Source organism: Euleptes europaea, chromosome 1 (genome assembly GCF_029931775.1).
Source record: "Euleptes europaea isolate rEulEur1 chromosome 1, rEulEur1.hap1, whole genome shotgun sequence".
Classification (NCBI taxonomy): domain Eukaryota; kingdom Metazoa; phylum Chordata; class Lepidosauria; order Squamata; family Sphaerodactylidae; genus Euleptes; species Euleptes europaea.
This window is the reverse complement of record NC_079312.1, coordinates 128353936-128366798: the sequence shown is the minus strand read 5'-3', so window position 1 is coordinate 128366798 and position 12863 is coordinate 128353936. Positions and strand designations below refer to the sequence as shown.

Here is a 12863-nt window from a genome sequence, read left to right as displayed (position 1 = left end):
AGAAAGAAATGTAAGGCAGACCTATTAAGGAGCACCTTGGGCTGAATGATGGTATTAGCTTGGCCTTTAGTGGTTTTAGACTGCTGGTTTTTCACTTATTGTATATTGGTGTTTTCTTTTATATGAAAACCATTTTAAGTTTATTCAGGAAAACTGGTATGTAAATATATGAACAGTTCACACCACCCTTTTTAAATATAACAACCTGCCAGATCCAGAAGGCATGCTCCACTTACACACAGGAAATGCCTGGACTGCGTATACTACTAATTAGGAAATATTTTAACGGCATTATGGTGAAGTGCAAAGGAAGTGGTGACATTTGAACACAGATACTCCTTGATCATGCTTCATACTACACTACCTTAAACTCCAGGTTCTGTATAAAGGAGACAGGGGGAGGGGCTGACGGAAGCTGTATGGACTCAATTATTCATAGAAGGCTGTGCATGTCTGTTATGTAGGATAAAATGGAGAATGCTGTAAGATGCCTTGGGTCCCTTTGTAGGTAATAGGTGGGGTATAAATGAAGTAAAATAAATATATACCCACACATGCATATGGACAATTACTGGCAAGAGAGAGACTTGTTGGGAGCATACACTTTGGCAAGAAAAAGACCTTCTGGTATGGTCTAAAGAAAGGGGAAGTAGGAGACCAGGATTCAAGATCTCTGGGCCACGGGAAAACAGCTCTGGGTAGAAAGTGAGGGTAAGTCATCAGGATGGGCAGGGTGAGACTAAGAAAGCTGGACAAAGATCAGGGGCAAGGATGGGCAGGGCCTGGTGACAGTCACAGGTCGGGTGCCCCTAGGTAAGCAGCACCTTTCCTTCGTGCGTGTGTGTGTGTGCATTAAGTGCCGTGGAGTCGCTTCCGACTCATGGCGACCCTATGAATGAAAGTCTTCCAAAATGTCCTGTCTTTGACAGCCTTGATCAGATCCTGCAAATTGAAGGCTGTGGCTTCCTTTATTGAGTCAATCCATCTCTTTTGGGTCTTCCTCTTTTCCTGCTGCCCTCAACTTTTCCTAGCATGACTGTCTTTTCCAGTGACTCTTGTCGTCTCATGGCGTGACCAAAATACGACCGCCTCAGTTTAGTCATTTTAGCTTCTAGGGTCAGTTCAGGCTTGATTTGATCTAGAACCCACTGATTTGTTTTTTTTTGGGGGGGGGCAGTACATAGCATCCGTAACACTCTCCTCCAACACCACATTTCAAAGGAATCTTATTTTCTTCCTGTCAGCTTTCTCCATTGCCCACCTTTCCTTTGCCCACCTGCCAAAGAAGAAGGGGATTCTGCGCCGCCAACAACACCAAGGGAGAGCGCATGTCGGCCAGCCCAGCTCGGCACCAGGGATGCGAAAAGCCTGCTGCCCCTGCCGACATGCCCTCTTCCAGCCGAGGCACAGCCTTCCTTTGCCTCTCGACCCACCTCTGCCCAGGGCGCCTCGCCGCCTCTCCCCTTTGCCCCAGCCCATCTCCGGACCTCCCTGGGGACTGCCCTCGCCCCATTCACGCTCCTCTCGCACCGGAGCCCCCCACCCCACCCCAAGAGGGGCTCCTGGGCCTCCTTCACGCCATTGCTTCCTCCCCCCCCCCCCAAACCGAGGGGGGAAGCCCAGCTGCCACCACCCCCGCTCGGCGGAAGGGGAGAGGACGGGGGTTACTCACTCAGCCAGGACTCCAGGCTTTCCCCTTCCGCCTCCGCCATGTTGCCGGCCGGCCTGGAGACTCCGCCCCCTGGCCGGGGTACGTCACAGCCGAGCTGAGGCAGGTCACGCCCATTTTGGTGGGGGGGGGAGAGAGAGAGAAGTTCCTATTCCCTGGCACCTTCCTGTCCTGTTAGAACCACGGTGTCGTTTTGTGATTGATTGGGTCGCTGTTTCCTGGTTTGTACCTCTCAGGTGCACCGCGCCTGTTCTAGTCGCACTCCATCTCAAGGCCTGCTTTTATCTCACCCTTCCCCAAGAGTTTAGGCCCTCCCCATTGTAATCTCTGGACAGATATAGTTTCTGTTGATATATTAAATGAAGAAAATAAAAAAAATATTATATATATATAAAAAAAGACAGAGACCCAAATTCAATTCTCCACTAAGCTATGACATTCCTTGGATGACCATAGGCCTCTTGCTCAGCAAGAGGCCTATGGTCATATATAATATATTATTATTATATTATTATATTATTATTTATATTATATTATATTATATTATATAAAAAAGACAGAGACCCCAATTCAATTCTCCACTAAGCTATGACATTCCTTGGATGACCATAGGCCTCTTGCTCAGCAAGAGGCCTATGGTCATATATATTATATTATATTATATTATATTATATTATATTATATTATATTATATTATATTATATTATATTATATAAAAAAGACAGAGACCCCAATTCAATTCTCCACTAAGCTATGACATTCCTTGGATGACCATAGGCCTCTTGCTCAGCAAGAGGCCTATGGTCATATATAATATATTATTTTATTATTATATTATATTATATTATATTATATTATATTATATTATATTATATTATATTATATTATATTATATTGTATTGTATTATATTATATTATATTATATAAAAAAGACAGAGACCCCCATTCAATTCTCCACTAAGCTATGACATTCCTTGGATGACCATAGGCCTCTTGCTCAGCAAGAGGCCTATGGTCATCCAAGGAATGTCATAGCTTAGTGGAGAATTGAATTGGGGTCTCTGTCTTTTTTTTTTAATAATAATTTTTTTATTTTCTTCATTTAATATATCAACAGAAACGATATAATAGTAATAATAAAAAGAAAAACAAGTAATATCTCTAATTTAACAATAAAATGATTTCCCCCTCTTTCTCTTCCATCTAAAAATGAATTGTATAAACATTTGCTAACGGAGCTAACCCCAATATTATTTTAATTAACCTGTTCTTATCCTATCCAACATTATTAAATCAATACCTAATATAAAAATTAATACAAAGTATAAATAAGGGATTAGATCAAAGAGTATCCTTTAAATGGTCTCATTAAAAAATGATTTTCACAGTAAGTTCTCCAAGCCTCCCATTCCCCCATAAATTGTACATTATCATTCTGGTTTATCAAAGCTGTAAGCTTCGCCATCTCGGTCAATTCCAGCATCTTTTTTATCCAGTCTTTTTTGTCTGGTATCTAATTTGGGTCTCTGTCTTAACACTCCAGGAGAGCGTGGAGTAGTGGTTAAGAGCAGTAGTTTGGAGCGGTGGACTCTGATCTGGAGAACCGGGTTTGATTCCCCACTTCTCCACATGAGCGGTGGACTCTAATCTACTGAACCAGGTTGGTTTCCCCACTCCTACACAAGGCTGGGTGACCTTGGGCTAGTCACACTCTCTCAGCCTCACCTACCTCGCAGGATGTCTGTTGTGGGGAGGGGGAGGGAAGGTGATTGTAAGCCAGTTTGATTCTTTCTTAAGTGGTAGAGAAAATCGGCATATAAATACCAATTCTTCTTCTACTACTACACTATATTGGTTCTCCAAGAAATATCGAAAGAGATTCAGATGTGATATTTTTTTGTGCTTGAAGCAACCTCTTCATTTGTTGTTCAAACAAGACATTCCTGAAGATGGAGGAGTATAGGTGTGGACGATTATCTCTTAGCAACCAAAATGATTAGGGGACTAGAGCAACTGTCCTATGGGGAGCGGTTAAGACGCTTAGGGCTGTTTAGCTTGGAAAGAAGGCGGCTGAGGGGAGACATGATAGAGGTCTATAAAATTATGCATGGTTTGGAGAGAGTGGACAGGGAGAAGTTTTTCTCCCTCTCCCATAATACTAGAACATGGGTTCATCTGCTGAAGCTGGAGGGCGAGAGATTCAAAACAGATAAAAGGAAGTATTTTTTCACACAACGCATTGTTAAATTGTGGAACTCCCTGCCCCAGGATGTGGTGATGGCTGCCAGCTTGGAGGGCTTTAAGAGGGGAGTGGACATATTCATGGAGGAGAGGGGTATTCATGGCTATTAGTTAGAATGGATACTAGTCACACTGCATACCTATTCTCTCTAGTATCAGAGGAGCATGCCTATTATTTTGGGTGCGGTGGAACACAGGCAGGATGGTGCTGCTCCAGTCGTCTTGTTTGTGGCTTCCTGGAGGCACCTTGTTGGCCACTGTGTGCACAGACTGCTGGACTTGATGGGCCTTGGTCTGATCCAGCAGGGCCTTTCTTATGTTCTTATTTCCCTCCCCCCCCCCCACCCAGAATTGCTGGAACTCATAAAGTTTAATCAGCAACTCTTGAACCAGTCAGCTTTTGAACCTGCAACCCTACTGTTGAAATGCCCTTTGGACTGGAAGCCTGCTTGTCATTTCAAAACTGCAAACATTGTCCTAGCCCAAGATGCCAGACTTCTATGAGAAAAATAAGAACCACAATGAGCTCCTTGGAGGAAGTATGGAATAAAATGTAATAAGTAAGAAACTAAAACTGCTCAAACCAGTAGGCGTCACTACATCCCAAGCACTGAGTTCCCCGAGTTAATTAAGTGTATTGCGAAGAAGCACTTTTTTTTCCGGGTCTTGAATCTGTGCTGATCAACTTGAGCGACCCCAAGTTCTACTATTTGGGGAGCAAAGAAAAAGTTCTCTCCGCCCCAGGCATAATTTTGTACAGCTCATCCCTCCCCCACTTTTTGTCTTTCCTTTAAACCGGAAAAACCTTTCTTGGTAGGGAAGGCATTCCAACTGCCAGATTATTTCGCTCGCCCTTAGCGTTTTCGACCTGTTTCCCAGCGCCATTCAGATTCTTTTGCAGCTGGGGCATTTCCCCACGCCCTTGTCCTCCAAGCGCGAGCCTTCCCTCGGCACGCAATCCAGCCCAGATCAGCCTTGCGCTGCGGTGCCCTGTGTGTGTGTGTGTTGTGTGTGTGTGTGTGGGTTAAGTGCCGTCAAGTCGCGACCCTATGAATGGAAGTCCTCCAAAATGTCCTGTCTTGGACAGCCCTGCTCAGATCCTGCAAATCCTGCGGTGCCCCAGCACGGCTGATTTGCGACCCCTGCATGCAATGACGTCGGCAGAAGCGGATTTCTAAGTTATGTTGAAGAAGAAACTTTAGCAGGGGCAGCCTCCCTCTGGCAGCAGCATGACAAATAGCTAGTTTTTAAAAAGAAGAGGTCGCGTTCTGAGCCTGCAAGATTTCGAACTAGCAGAATACAGATTAACCTGCAATCATTCTGGGGTGTTGGTTTCCCCTCCCCTATGGAGGACCACGTTTTGCACGTCAAAGGCCGCTACGCAGAAGCCGGCTTCGAACGTCACGGGAAGGAAGCGAAGCTGTCAGGCAGTATCTTAGGGCACCTATCGGTAGGGTCCTGAGGACAGATCCAAGATGGCTGCCCCCGTCATGGAGAGGCTCCAGGTAGCGGGGCGGCAGTTGCACGGCTCTACCAAGGTCTGGTTGCCTGGGTAAGTGGCGTACTAAAATAAGGGTGCCCAGAATTTGGGTTAATAATATGGGATGCACAATCTTCACTATGAAGAATGTTTGTTTGCTTAATATAACTCTGTCTAGCATCGTGTGCCCTGACCTGGGTGGCCCAGGCTAGCCTGATCTCGTCAGATCTCAGAAGCTAAGCAGGGGCAGCCCTGGTTAGTGTTTGGATGGGAGACCACCGAGGAAGACCAGGGTTGCTGTGCAGAGGAAGGCGCCGGCAAACCACCCGTTAGTCTCTTGCCATGAAAACCCCAAAAAGGGGTCGCCGTAAGTCGGCTGCGACTTGAAAGCACTTTACACACACAGCATAGTGTACGCGCACCGCGGCCTCAAAATGTGCCATGTCCTTGAAATATAGACCTGACAGTTATAGCAAAAGAACTCGAAAAGGTAATAGAGTCCAGCCCCCCCCCATACACAAAATGCATGCATGTTCATCCATCAGCCACCTATCCAAGCTACCGTGTGCCAAAAGCAGGAAGTGGGTGCAACTCAAGAAATTGTAGTGCATTGTGGTCCAGGTGACTCGCAGTGTAATCCAATGTAGAGGTTTTCCATTCTAAAGCCACTGAATTCAATAGCCTGATACTAGAGTCTAGGGTTGCCAACTCTGGGCTGGGAAATTTCTGGAGATTTGGGGGTGACGCCGGGAGAGAGCAAGGGAAGGAGGGACCTCAGCTGGGTAGAATGCCATAGAGTCCACACTCCAAAGCAGCCATTTTCTCCAGAGGAACAGATCTCTGTTGGCTGGAGAGTAGTTGTAACTCTAGATCTCCAGGCCCCACCTGGAGGTTGGCAACCCCATTAGTAACTCTAAATGATTGCAGTGCCAGTAGTTCTATGAATGAAGGTGCTTATTTAAGCATGCCCCTCCCTAATTTACAATGCATGTTTGGGGTAATTAATGGTTATAGGTTCTTGTGGTTTCACTTTTCCTTCCTATAACTGTAAGATGTTTGTTTATGATAACATCTGGTTTGAATTTGAAGAAAAATGGGGGAAATTATTTAAATTGGGATGTTTATATAATTTGCCATGGGGTGAGATGGTGGATCTGAATCTGCAATGTATCTTTGGTGCTAGGAAGGGGTAAAATAAACAATTTAAATGAATTGTTTATCTCCTGTTACTAAATGGATGCAAACTCTGTTGCTTTATTTTTGTTACAAAATAACATCTGTGCATTTTACATTAATATGGAAAACTATCATCCTTTTGTTTCATTCTGGCAGCCAGTTGTGGATTATAATCTACCATAAACATGCATCCATCTTTTAACTATACTTTAACAATCCTGAACATAAATATGAAAATTAAATAGTCTGATCCTATACATGTGTGCTCTAGTAACATTGAGACTGAACTACTGTAATATGCTGTAAGTGGGGCTGCCTTTGAAAATGGGCAACCTTATTTGGGTGGAAAGGTGGCACAGAAATGTTTTAAACAAATAAATGGCCTTGGGGTTGGGTAGTTGTACCACCACCGGTACCCAGTGTGCATCACCATATGAACCTGCCCATAGCTTATTGTTTTATACCTTTTGTAAGTTGCCCGGATTGCTTATTAAGTAGAAGGGAAGGATATAAAACTTTAAGTAAAATAAATAATGCAGCCATGTAATTGGGTCACAGATCTGGATGCAGGGGTGTAGAACCTGTAGAGTTCTATACTTCCACTTCCTGGGGTTGAAATTTTGTTGTTGCCAAATACTTTTTCCGTTCTTTGCAGGCTGACCCAGATCAGGTGGAGCCGATACAGTCCCATTTATCTTGAGCCAGAAATAAACAAAGAAGCATATCAGAAGCCTCCGGAGCGATTAACAGAAGAGGAAAAGGCTGAACGAGAGCTAAAAGCAGTCCGACCCATAAAAGCTGCCCCTTCCAATGTCTCCTGTTCTGTGTTCTATGATCCAATGATAAGGTCTGAATGTGGCTATATATCAGTAGATCAGCTATGTCTACTGCTTAACAAAGAAGTCTCATTGCTTTTATTGGGAAATCTAGTTAATAATCAATATGTAACAAATAGCAACAACTATTAGTTGAAGGATCCAGGAAATATAATCAGTTGGGTGACCTGAAGTGGCAGGGCCATGTTGGAAGTTATTCTAATGAGGGTTAGATCAATCCAGAATACTCCTTAGCTTTTCATAAAACAACTGCTGCAATGCAACAAAACTATTTCCTCTCTCTTGTCTATTCCATGCTTTGTTCTGCAAGATAAAGGCAATGCAGAGCCAGTGTGGAGTGGTGGTTTGAAGCGGTGGACTCTGATCTGGAGAACTGGGTTTGATTCCCCACTCCTCCACATGAGTGGCAGAGGCTAATCTGGTGAACCGGGTTGGTTTCCCCACTCCTCCACATGAAGCCAGCTGGGTGATCTTGGGTTAGGCACAGTTCTCTTAGAGCTCTCTCAGCCCCACCTACCTCACAGGGTGTCTGTTGTTGTGTGGGGAAGGGAAGGTGATTGTAAGCTGGTTTGAGTCTCCCTTAAGTGGTAGAGAAAGTTGGCATATAAAAACCAACTCTTCTTCTAATCTTCAGAGGTAATGCTGACCCCATCTCTAGTTTTTATAAACCTCCCGAATGTAGTCAGATGCTAAGTTTAAACTGTGTTCTGCTTGCTTGACAGCTTTTAAGTTCTTTGCCTCTCTGGGCTATTAATCAGTGGCAGTTGGTCCAGCACTTACTGGAGGGCTAGCAACTTCCGCTGATGCCTCTGCATGGGAAAAGGAGAGCTGACACTAATACTGGAAGGCATTGTCTGGTAACAGAGATATGGGTGCTGCCCCCTTAGCACTATGCCAGAGGATGGCTACTGAATGGATGGAAGGGCCGTTGGGAAGGGGCCATGGCTCAGTGGCAGAGCATCTGCTTGGCATGCAGAAGGTCCCAGGTTCAGTCCCCGGCATCTCCAGTTAAAGGGACTAGGCAAGTAGGTGATGTGAAAGACCTCTGCCTGAGACCCTGGAGAGCTGCTGCCGGTCTGAGTAGACAATACTGACTTTGATGGACCAAGGGTCTGATTTGGTATAAGGCAGCTTAATGTGTTCATTAAGTGCCTGTAAAAGTGCCTTTTACAGATGTCATAACCCACTTCTGCACTGTGCAATGTTATCCACTTAGTAGCCACATGCCTGTAAGGTGCACAGATGGCAGTCCTCTGTCCTTGCTTTGCAGTGCTTTCCAGTAAGGTCTTGTGTCTTTCTCCCTGATACAGAAGGGCTTGTCGGGCTGGTAGCCCTCCAGGATATCGCTGCGGGAGCCACCATTGCTGTAGAACTGCCCCTCTAGAATGAACACAATAAGAAGACTGAAAGCAGACATGAAGTAACTGGCATTCTTGCTCTTGATCTCCATACATAATGTTGTGGTTGATCAGTGTAAGATCGTTGGGATCTTGTGCCTTGGGAATGATACCCAGAATTCTAGGACACTCATGGTTGTGCTTTGTCATTACAGCAAATTCACTAGCATCATGATGATGGGAGGGAATAAACTTCTGGCCCGGACCCTCATGAATCAGGTATTTATTAATGGTTTTGTCTCACTATTGCCAATCTGTCAAAGGAACAGTATCCCCATTTTAAAAAAGATATAGAAAGTGCCTACCTCTTCCCTAGTCGTTCTAGTATGACCCTCCGCCCCTCGGCCCATTTTATGTGTTTGCACTCTTTTTTCCTTCCTGGCTTTGTAACCAAAAATTCTAAATTTTGCAAACAACACAAATGATGTATAATGTCCCATATCTATTCTTATACATGGGTAGTTCCATATATCTGCAGTCACGTATCCAGTTGTATACCCTTGCTTTTTGCATTAAATCCAGAATTCCCCAGTTTCTCTCTTTTAAAAAAAAGATTTTTATGGCATCTGAGAATGTTTTAAAAGTTGAATGTTCTGTCTGGTCTTTGTCCTGTGGCCTGAATGAGTCAGGATCAGGCTTCCAGTAGCTAGAAAGGAAACTCGACAGTTGAGGGTCCTGCATGTGCTTAGTTTAGAAATTGAATTTTCTGCCCAGAAAAACTTGGGAGATGTGTATAGGTAATGCTTCCTTCATTCATGAGTAGACCAAATGCTGTTGCTTACAGATTCTTTCAGAGAAAGAGCAAAGGACTCTGCTTATCTATTCTCTGTAATTCAGACTTTAGAAGCCATTAAGAGGAAGCAACTCGAGAAGTACTATAATGCCGATGAGAAGGAGAGAGAAAACATTGAGTGCAACCCTTACACTATCTTCCATCAGGCACTGAAAAACTGTGAGCCCGTTATTGGGTTGGTGACTATCCAGAAAGGAGGTCGTGCCTACCAGGTAAGTCATTGGCCTATTCAAGAGCTAAGACGGTTGTCGTTATCTGTTTCCCTTCATCTCAGGTTGTCGTTATCTGTTTCCCTTCCTCCTGAAAAAGAAGCCTGTTGTCCTCATCACTGGGTGGCATTAAAGAGACCCCAGCAGTCTCCAGTTCTATTGCAATAAACACTGGATGCTGTCAGAATAATGTGGGAGGGAGAGGGAAGAGCAACTCCAGCTCCCATCTTGAGCAGCTGCGTCTTAGGATTGCTGCTGCTTGTGTCTATCTGGGCACACTTTACAGGCACTGACTGTGAGAGCAACAACCCTTCCTCTCAAAACAATCTATCGGGCATTATTCTTTAAGTTACTTTGAAGATTTATTGAGAGCTCTTCATGGATCTAAGCCTCCCCTAGATATCTGAATAAGTGAGCTGTGGCTCACAAAAGCTCATGCCCTGCTAGAAATTTTCTTAGGGCACTTTCACACAGCCCAAATAATGTACTTTCAATCCACTTTCAATGCACTTTGAAGGTGGATTTTACTGTTTTAAAACAGCAAAATCCACTTGCAAACAATCGTTAAGGTGCACTGAAAGTGGATTGAAAGTGCATTATTTGGGCTGTGTGAAAGTGCCCTTATAGTCTTTAAGGTGCTACTGGACTCCTGCTCTTTTCTACTCCCATATATGTACAAAGCAATACTCTATATGCACTTGAGCCATCCTGAGCTTCACCTTTTAGTTCTGGAAAGCTCATGATGCTGCTAAGTAAAGGGTTGGCTGAGAAAGGGCAGTGTTCTCCTTTAAGACTCAGAAGGCAGGGCAAGGCCAGACATTGTATTGCCTTCAGAAGTCTCTGCCCCAGCAGCTTAAGTTCCCAGTCTATCAGCACCTTGACTCTCCTACTGCAGTTCTTGCTCAAAAGAAGACAGTGCTCTGAAACCCAAATCTTGGACAGGGAATAAGCGCCACCATAAGCATTTGCTGGGTGTTTCTTTTGCTCAGATCCAGGGTGTCTTTAATACAAAGTACATTTAATCTTTGTCTCCTGCAGGTCCCTACCCCCCTGAAGGACAACCGGCGGCGCTTTCTGTCTATGAGGTGGATGATCACTGAGTGCAGGGAAAACAAGCACAGGAAGACATTCATGCCTGAAAAACTCTCCAATGAGCTGATGGCAGCCTTCCACAATGAAGGCCCTATAATAAAGAAAAAGCACGAGCTGCACAAAATGGCAGAGGCTAACCGGGCCTTCGCCCACTTTCGTTGGTGGTAGAGAATGCACCGTTCTGGCAAACATATTCTTGGATGACGGAGATTTCACCTTAAGGAAGGCAAAGAACATCCAGATGCGTCTCTTAGCATACCACATGCCTGAGGGTGCTTCTCAAATGACTCTTTTCAAATGATGTTTAACAAATCTCAGAGCAAATTACCTATTAAAATTTCATATTATAGGAGTTCTTTTCTTGACTCTTGCAAGGTAAAGTTCTGGTTACTCCAGTTTCCTAGATGACTTCAAATATATACAAGCCCTTGCTTTTCACTTGCTGTTGCATTCTGAATTCTTACCTGTCAGAGTGTGTATTCATGTTACAGAATGACCTGCTTTAAGGCACAGACATTATTCTTCAGGGGATTAGCAAAAAAGGCAATTTTAACTTCCATATTATTACTGGAGTCTTCTGCAGACATCCATATTTGAAGCAGAGCCAAACTAAGAACTAATGGTAATAAAGATGGAAACCACATTTTGATATCTGAAACATTCTCCTTTCCTGAATTACTTTTGTTTTTGTTTTTTAAATTGGTTGGTTGATTGTAATGAGTGAAATTTGATACCTAACTTAAAAGGAACTTGGGAGAAATCAAAGGGCTGCAACTAACTTTCTGCCTCAAAGAGAATGATGGGAAAGTTGGTACCCAACATTCAAAATTTCGCCCTTGGTTCCAGATGAGAATTGCCTTTCTGCACCATATGTCATGCATATATGCATTTCACCACTTGATTTCTTTACACCCCATGATTGACAGTTGAATGTGTCAGCATGTGGCACTGTACTTGCAATAAGGTGAGTACAAATTAAAATTGTTTGATGTACTATTTATGACGGCTCACCCATCTCTTGCTATTGCAAGCCATCCAACTGCTGACCACATAATGAACTGTACCTGTGGAAAGCTAATGCAAATGGGAAGTACATCAGCCCCAGCTGTAGCTGCGCGTTCATGCAAGCTGCATGAACCGAGAACCAGTGTGGCCTGGTGAGTAGTGATCTATGGGGTTCATGTGGCATTTCTGCTGGGCAATGGCTGGTTAGTGTGAGAGCCAGCGTGGTGTAGTGGTTAAGAGCAGGGGGGGGGTCTGATCTGGAGAATCAGGTTTGATTCCCCACTCCACATGAGCTGCAGATGCTAATCTGGTGAACTGGATTTGTTTCCCCACTCCTACACATGAAGCCAGCTGGGTGACCTTGGGCTAGTCACACGTTCTCAGCTTCACCTACTTCACAGGGTGTCTGTTGTGGGGAGGGGAAGTGATTGTAAGCTGGTTTGAGTCTTCCTTAAATGGTAGAGAAAGTCAGCATATAAAAACCAACTCTTCTTAATCTTAAGTAATTTCTTAGCTCAGCTTTTCTATCTGTAAAACGGGGGCAAGGATGGCCTATTGTGTAAAATGGTGTGAGGAAGATGAAGATAAAAATTGTATGATTAATCACACCGGAAGGGTTATATAAATTGTCATACTGTATAAATAAACTGTTGAATGTTGTGCCTCCTGCTTCTCTCCAAAGAACGGCCTCTGTACAGGCCATAAAACAGCCTTGCAAATAAAGCCAGAAAATCTCATAGGCCACCACTTTTTTTATCGTTACTAGCATGCTTAGTATAATTAAATTGTAGAACTCCCTGCCCCAGGATGTGGTGATGACTGCCAACTTGAAAGGCTTTAAGAGGGGAGTGGACATGTTCGTGGAGGAAAGGGGTATTCACGTCTACTAGTAACAATGGATACTAGTCAAGATGCATACCTATTCTCTCCAGGATCAGAGGAGCATGCCGAATATATTAGGTGCT

At 44.1% G+C, this 12863-nt stretch overlaps 2 protein-coding genes across 2 annotated transcripts in view; one reads left to right on the top strand and one right to left on the bottom strand.

Annotated features, from left to right (window-relative positions):
• The window catches only part of GGA3 (golgi associated, gamma adaptin ear containing, ARF binding protein 3), a 42667-nt gene extending 40929 nt beyond the window's left edge, over positions 1-1738 (bottom strand). Inside the window, exon 1 of the mRNA XM_056857590.1 lies at positions 1673-1738. Coding sequence (XP_056713568.1) covers positions 1673-1712 — 40 coding nt within the window. The 5' untranslated portion in view covers positions 1713-1738. The remainder of the gene's footprint in view (positions 1-1672) is intronic.
• A 3647-nt stretch (positions 1739-5385) lies between these two features.
• Positions 5386-11313, top strand: MRPS7 (mitochondrial ribosomal protein S7). The gene is made up of 5 exons (XM_056857627.1): positions 5386-5462; positions 7222-7413; positions 8955-9018; positions 9637-9804; positions 10840-11313. The coding sequence occupies exons 1-5, from the start codon at positions 5386-5388 to the stop codon at positions 11059-11061; spliced, it is 723 nt and encodes a 240-aa protein (XP_056713605.1). The 3' UTR covers positions 11062-11313.
• Positions 11314-12863: the final 1550 nt, after the last annotated feature.

What these genes read in the sequence shown, in the direction of transcription:
- MRPS7 (XM_056857627.1), top strand. Translation starts at nt 5,386, where the DNA reads ATGGCTGCCCCCGTCATGGAGAGGCTCCAGGTAGCGGGGCGGCAGTTG. An exon ending in TTCTATGATCCAATGATAAG is followed by an intron (nt 7,414 to 8,954) that starts GTCTGAATGTGG and finishes TTGTCATTACAG; the next exon opens with CAAATTCACTAGCATCATGA. An exon ending in CCCGGACCCTCATGAATCAG is followed by an intron (nt 9,019 to 9,636) that starts GTATTTATTAAT and finishes TCTGTAATTCAG; the next exon opens with ACTTTAGAAGCCATTAAGAG.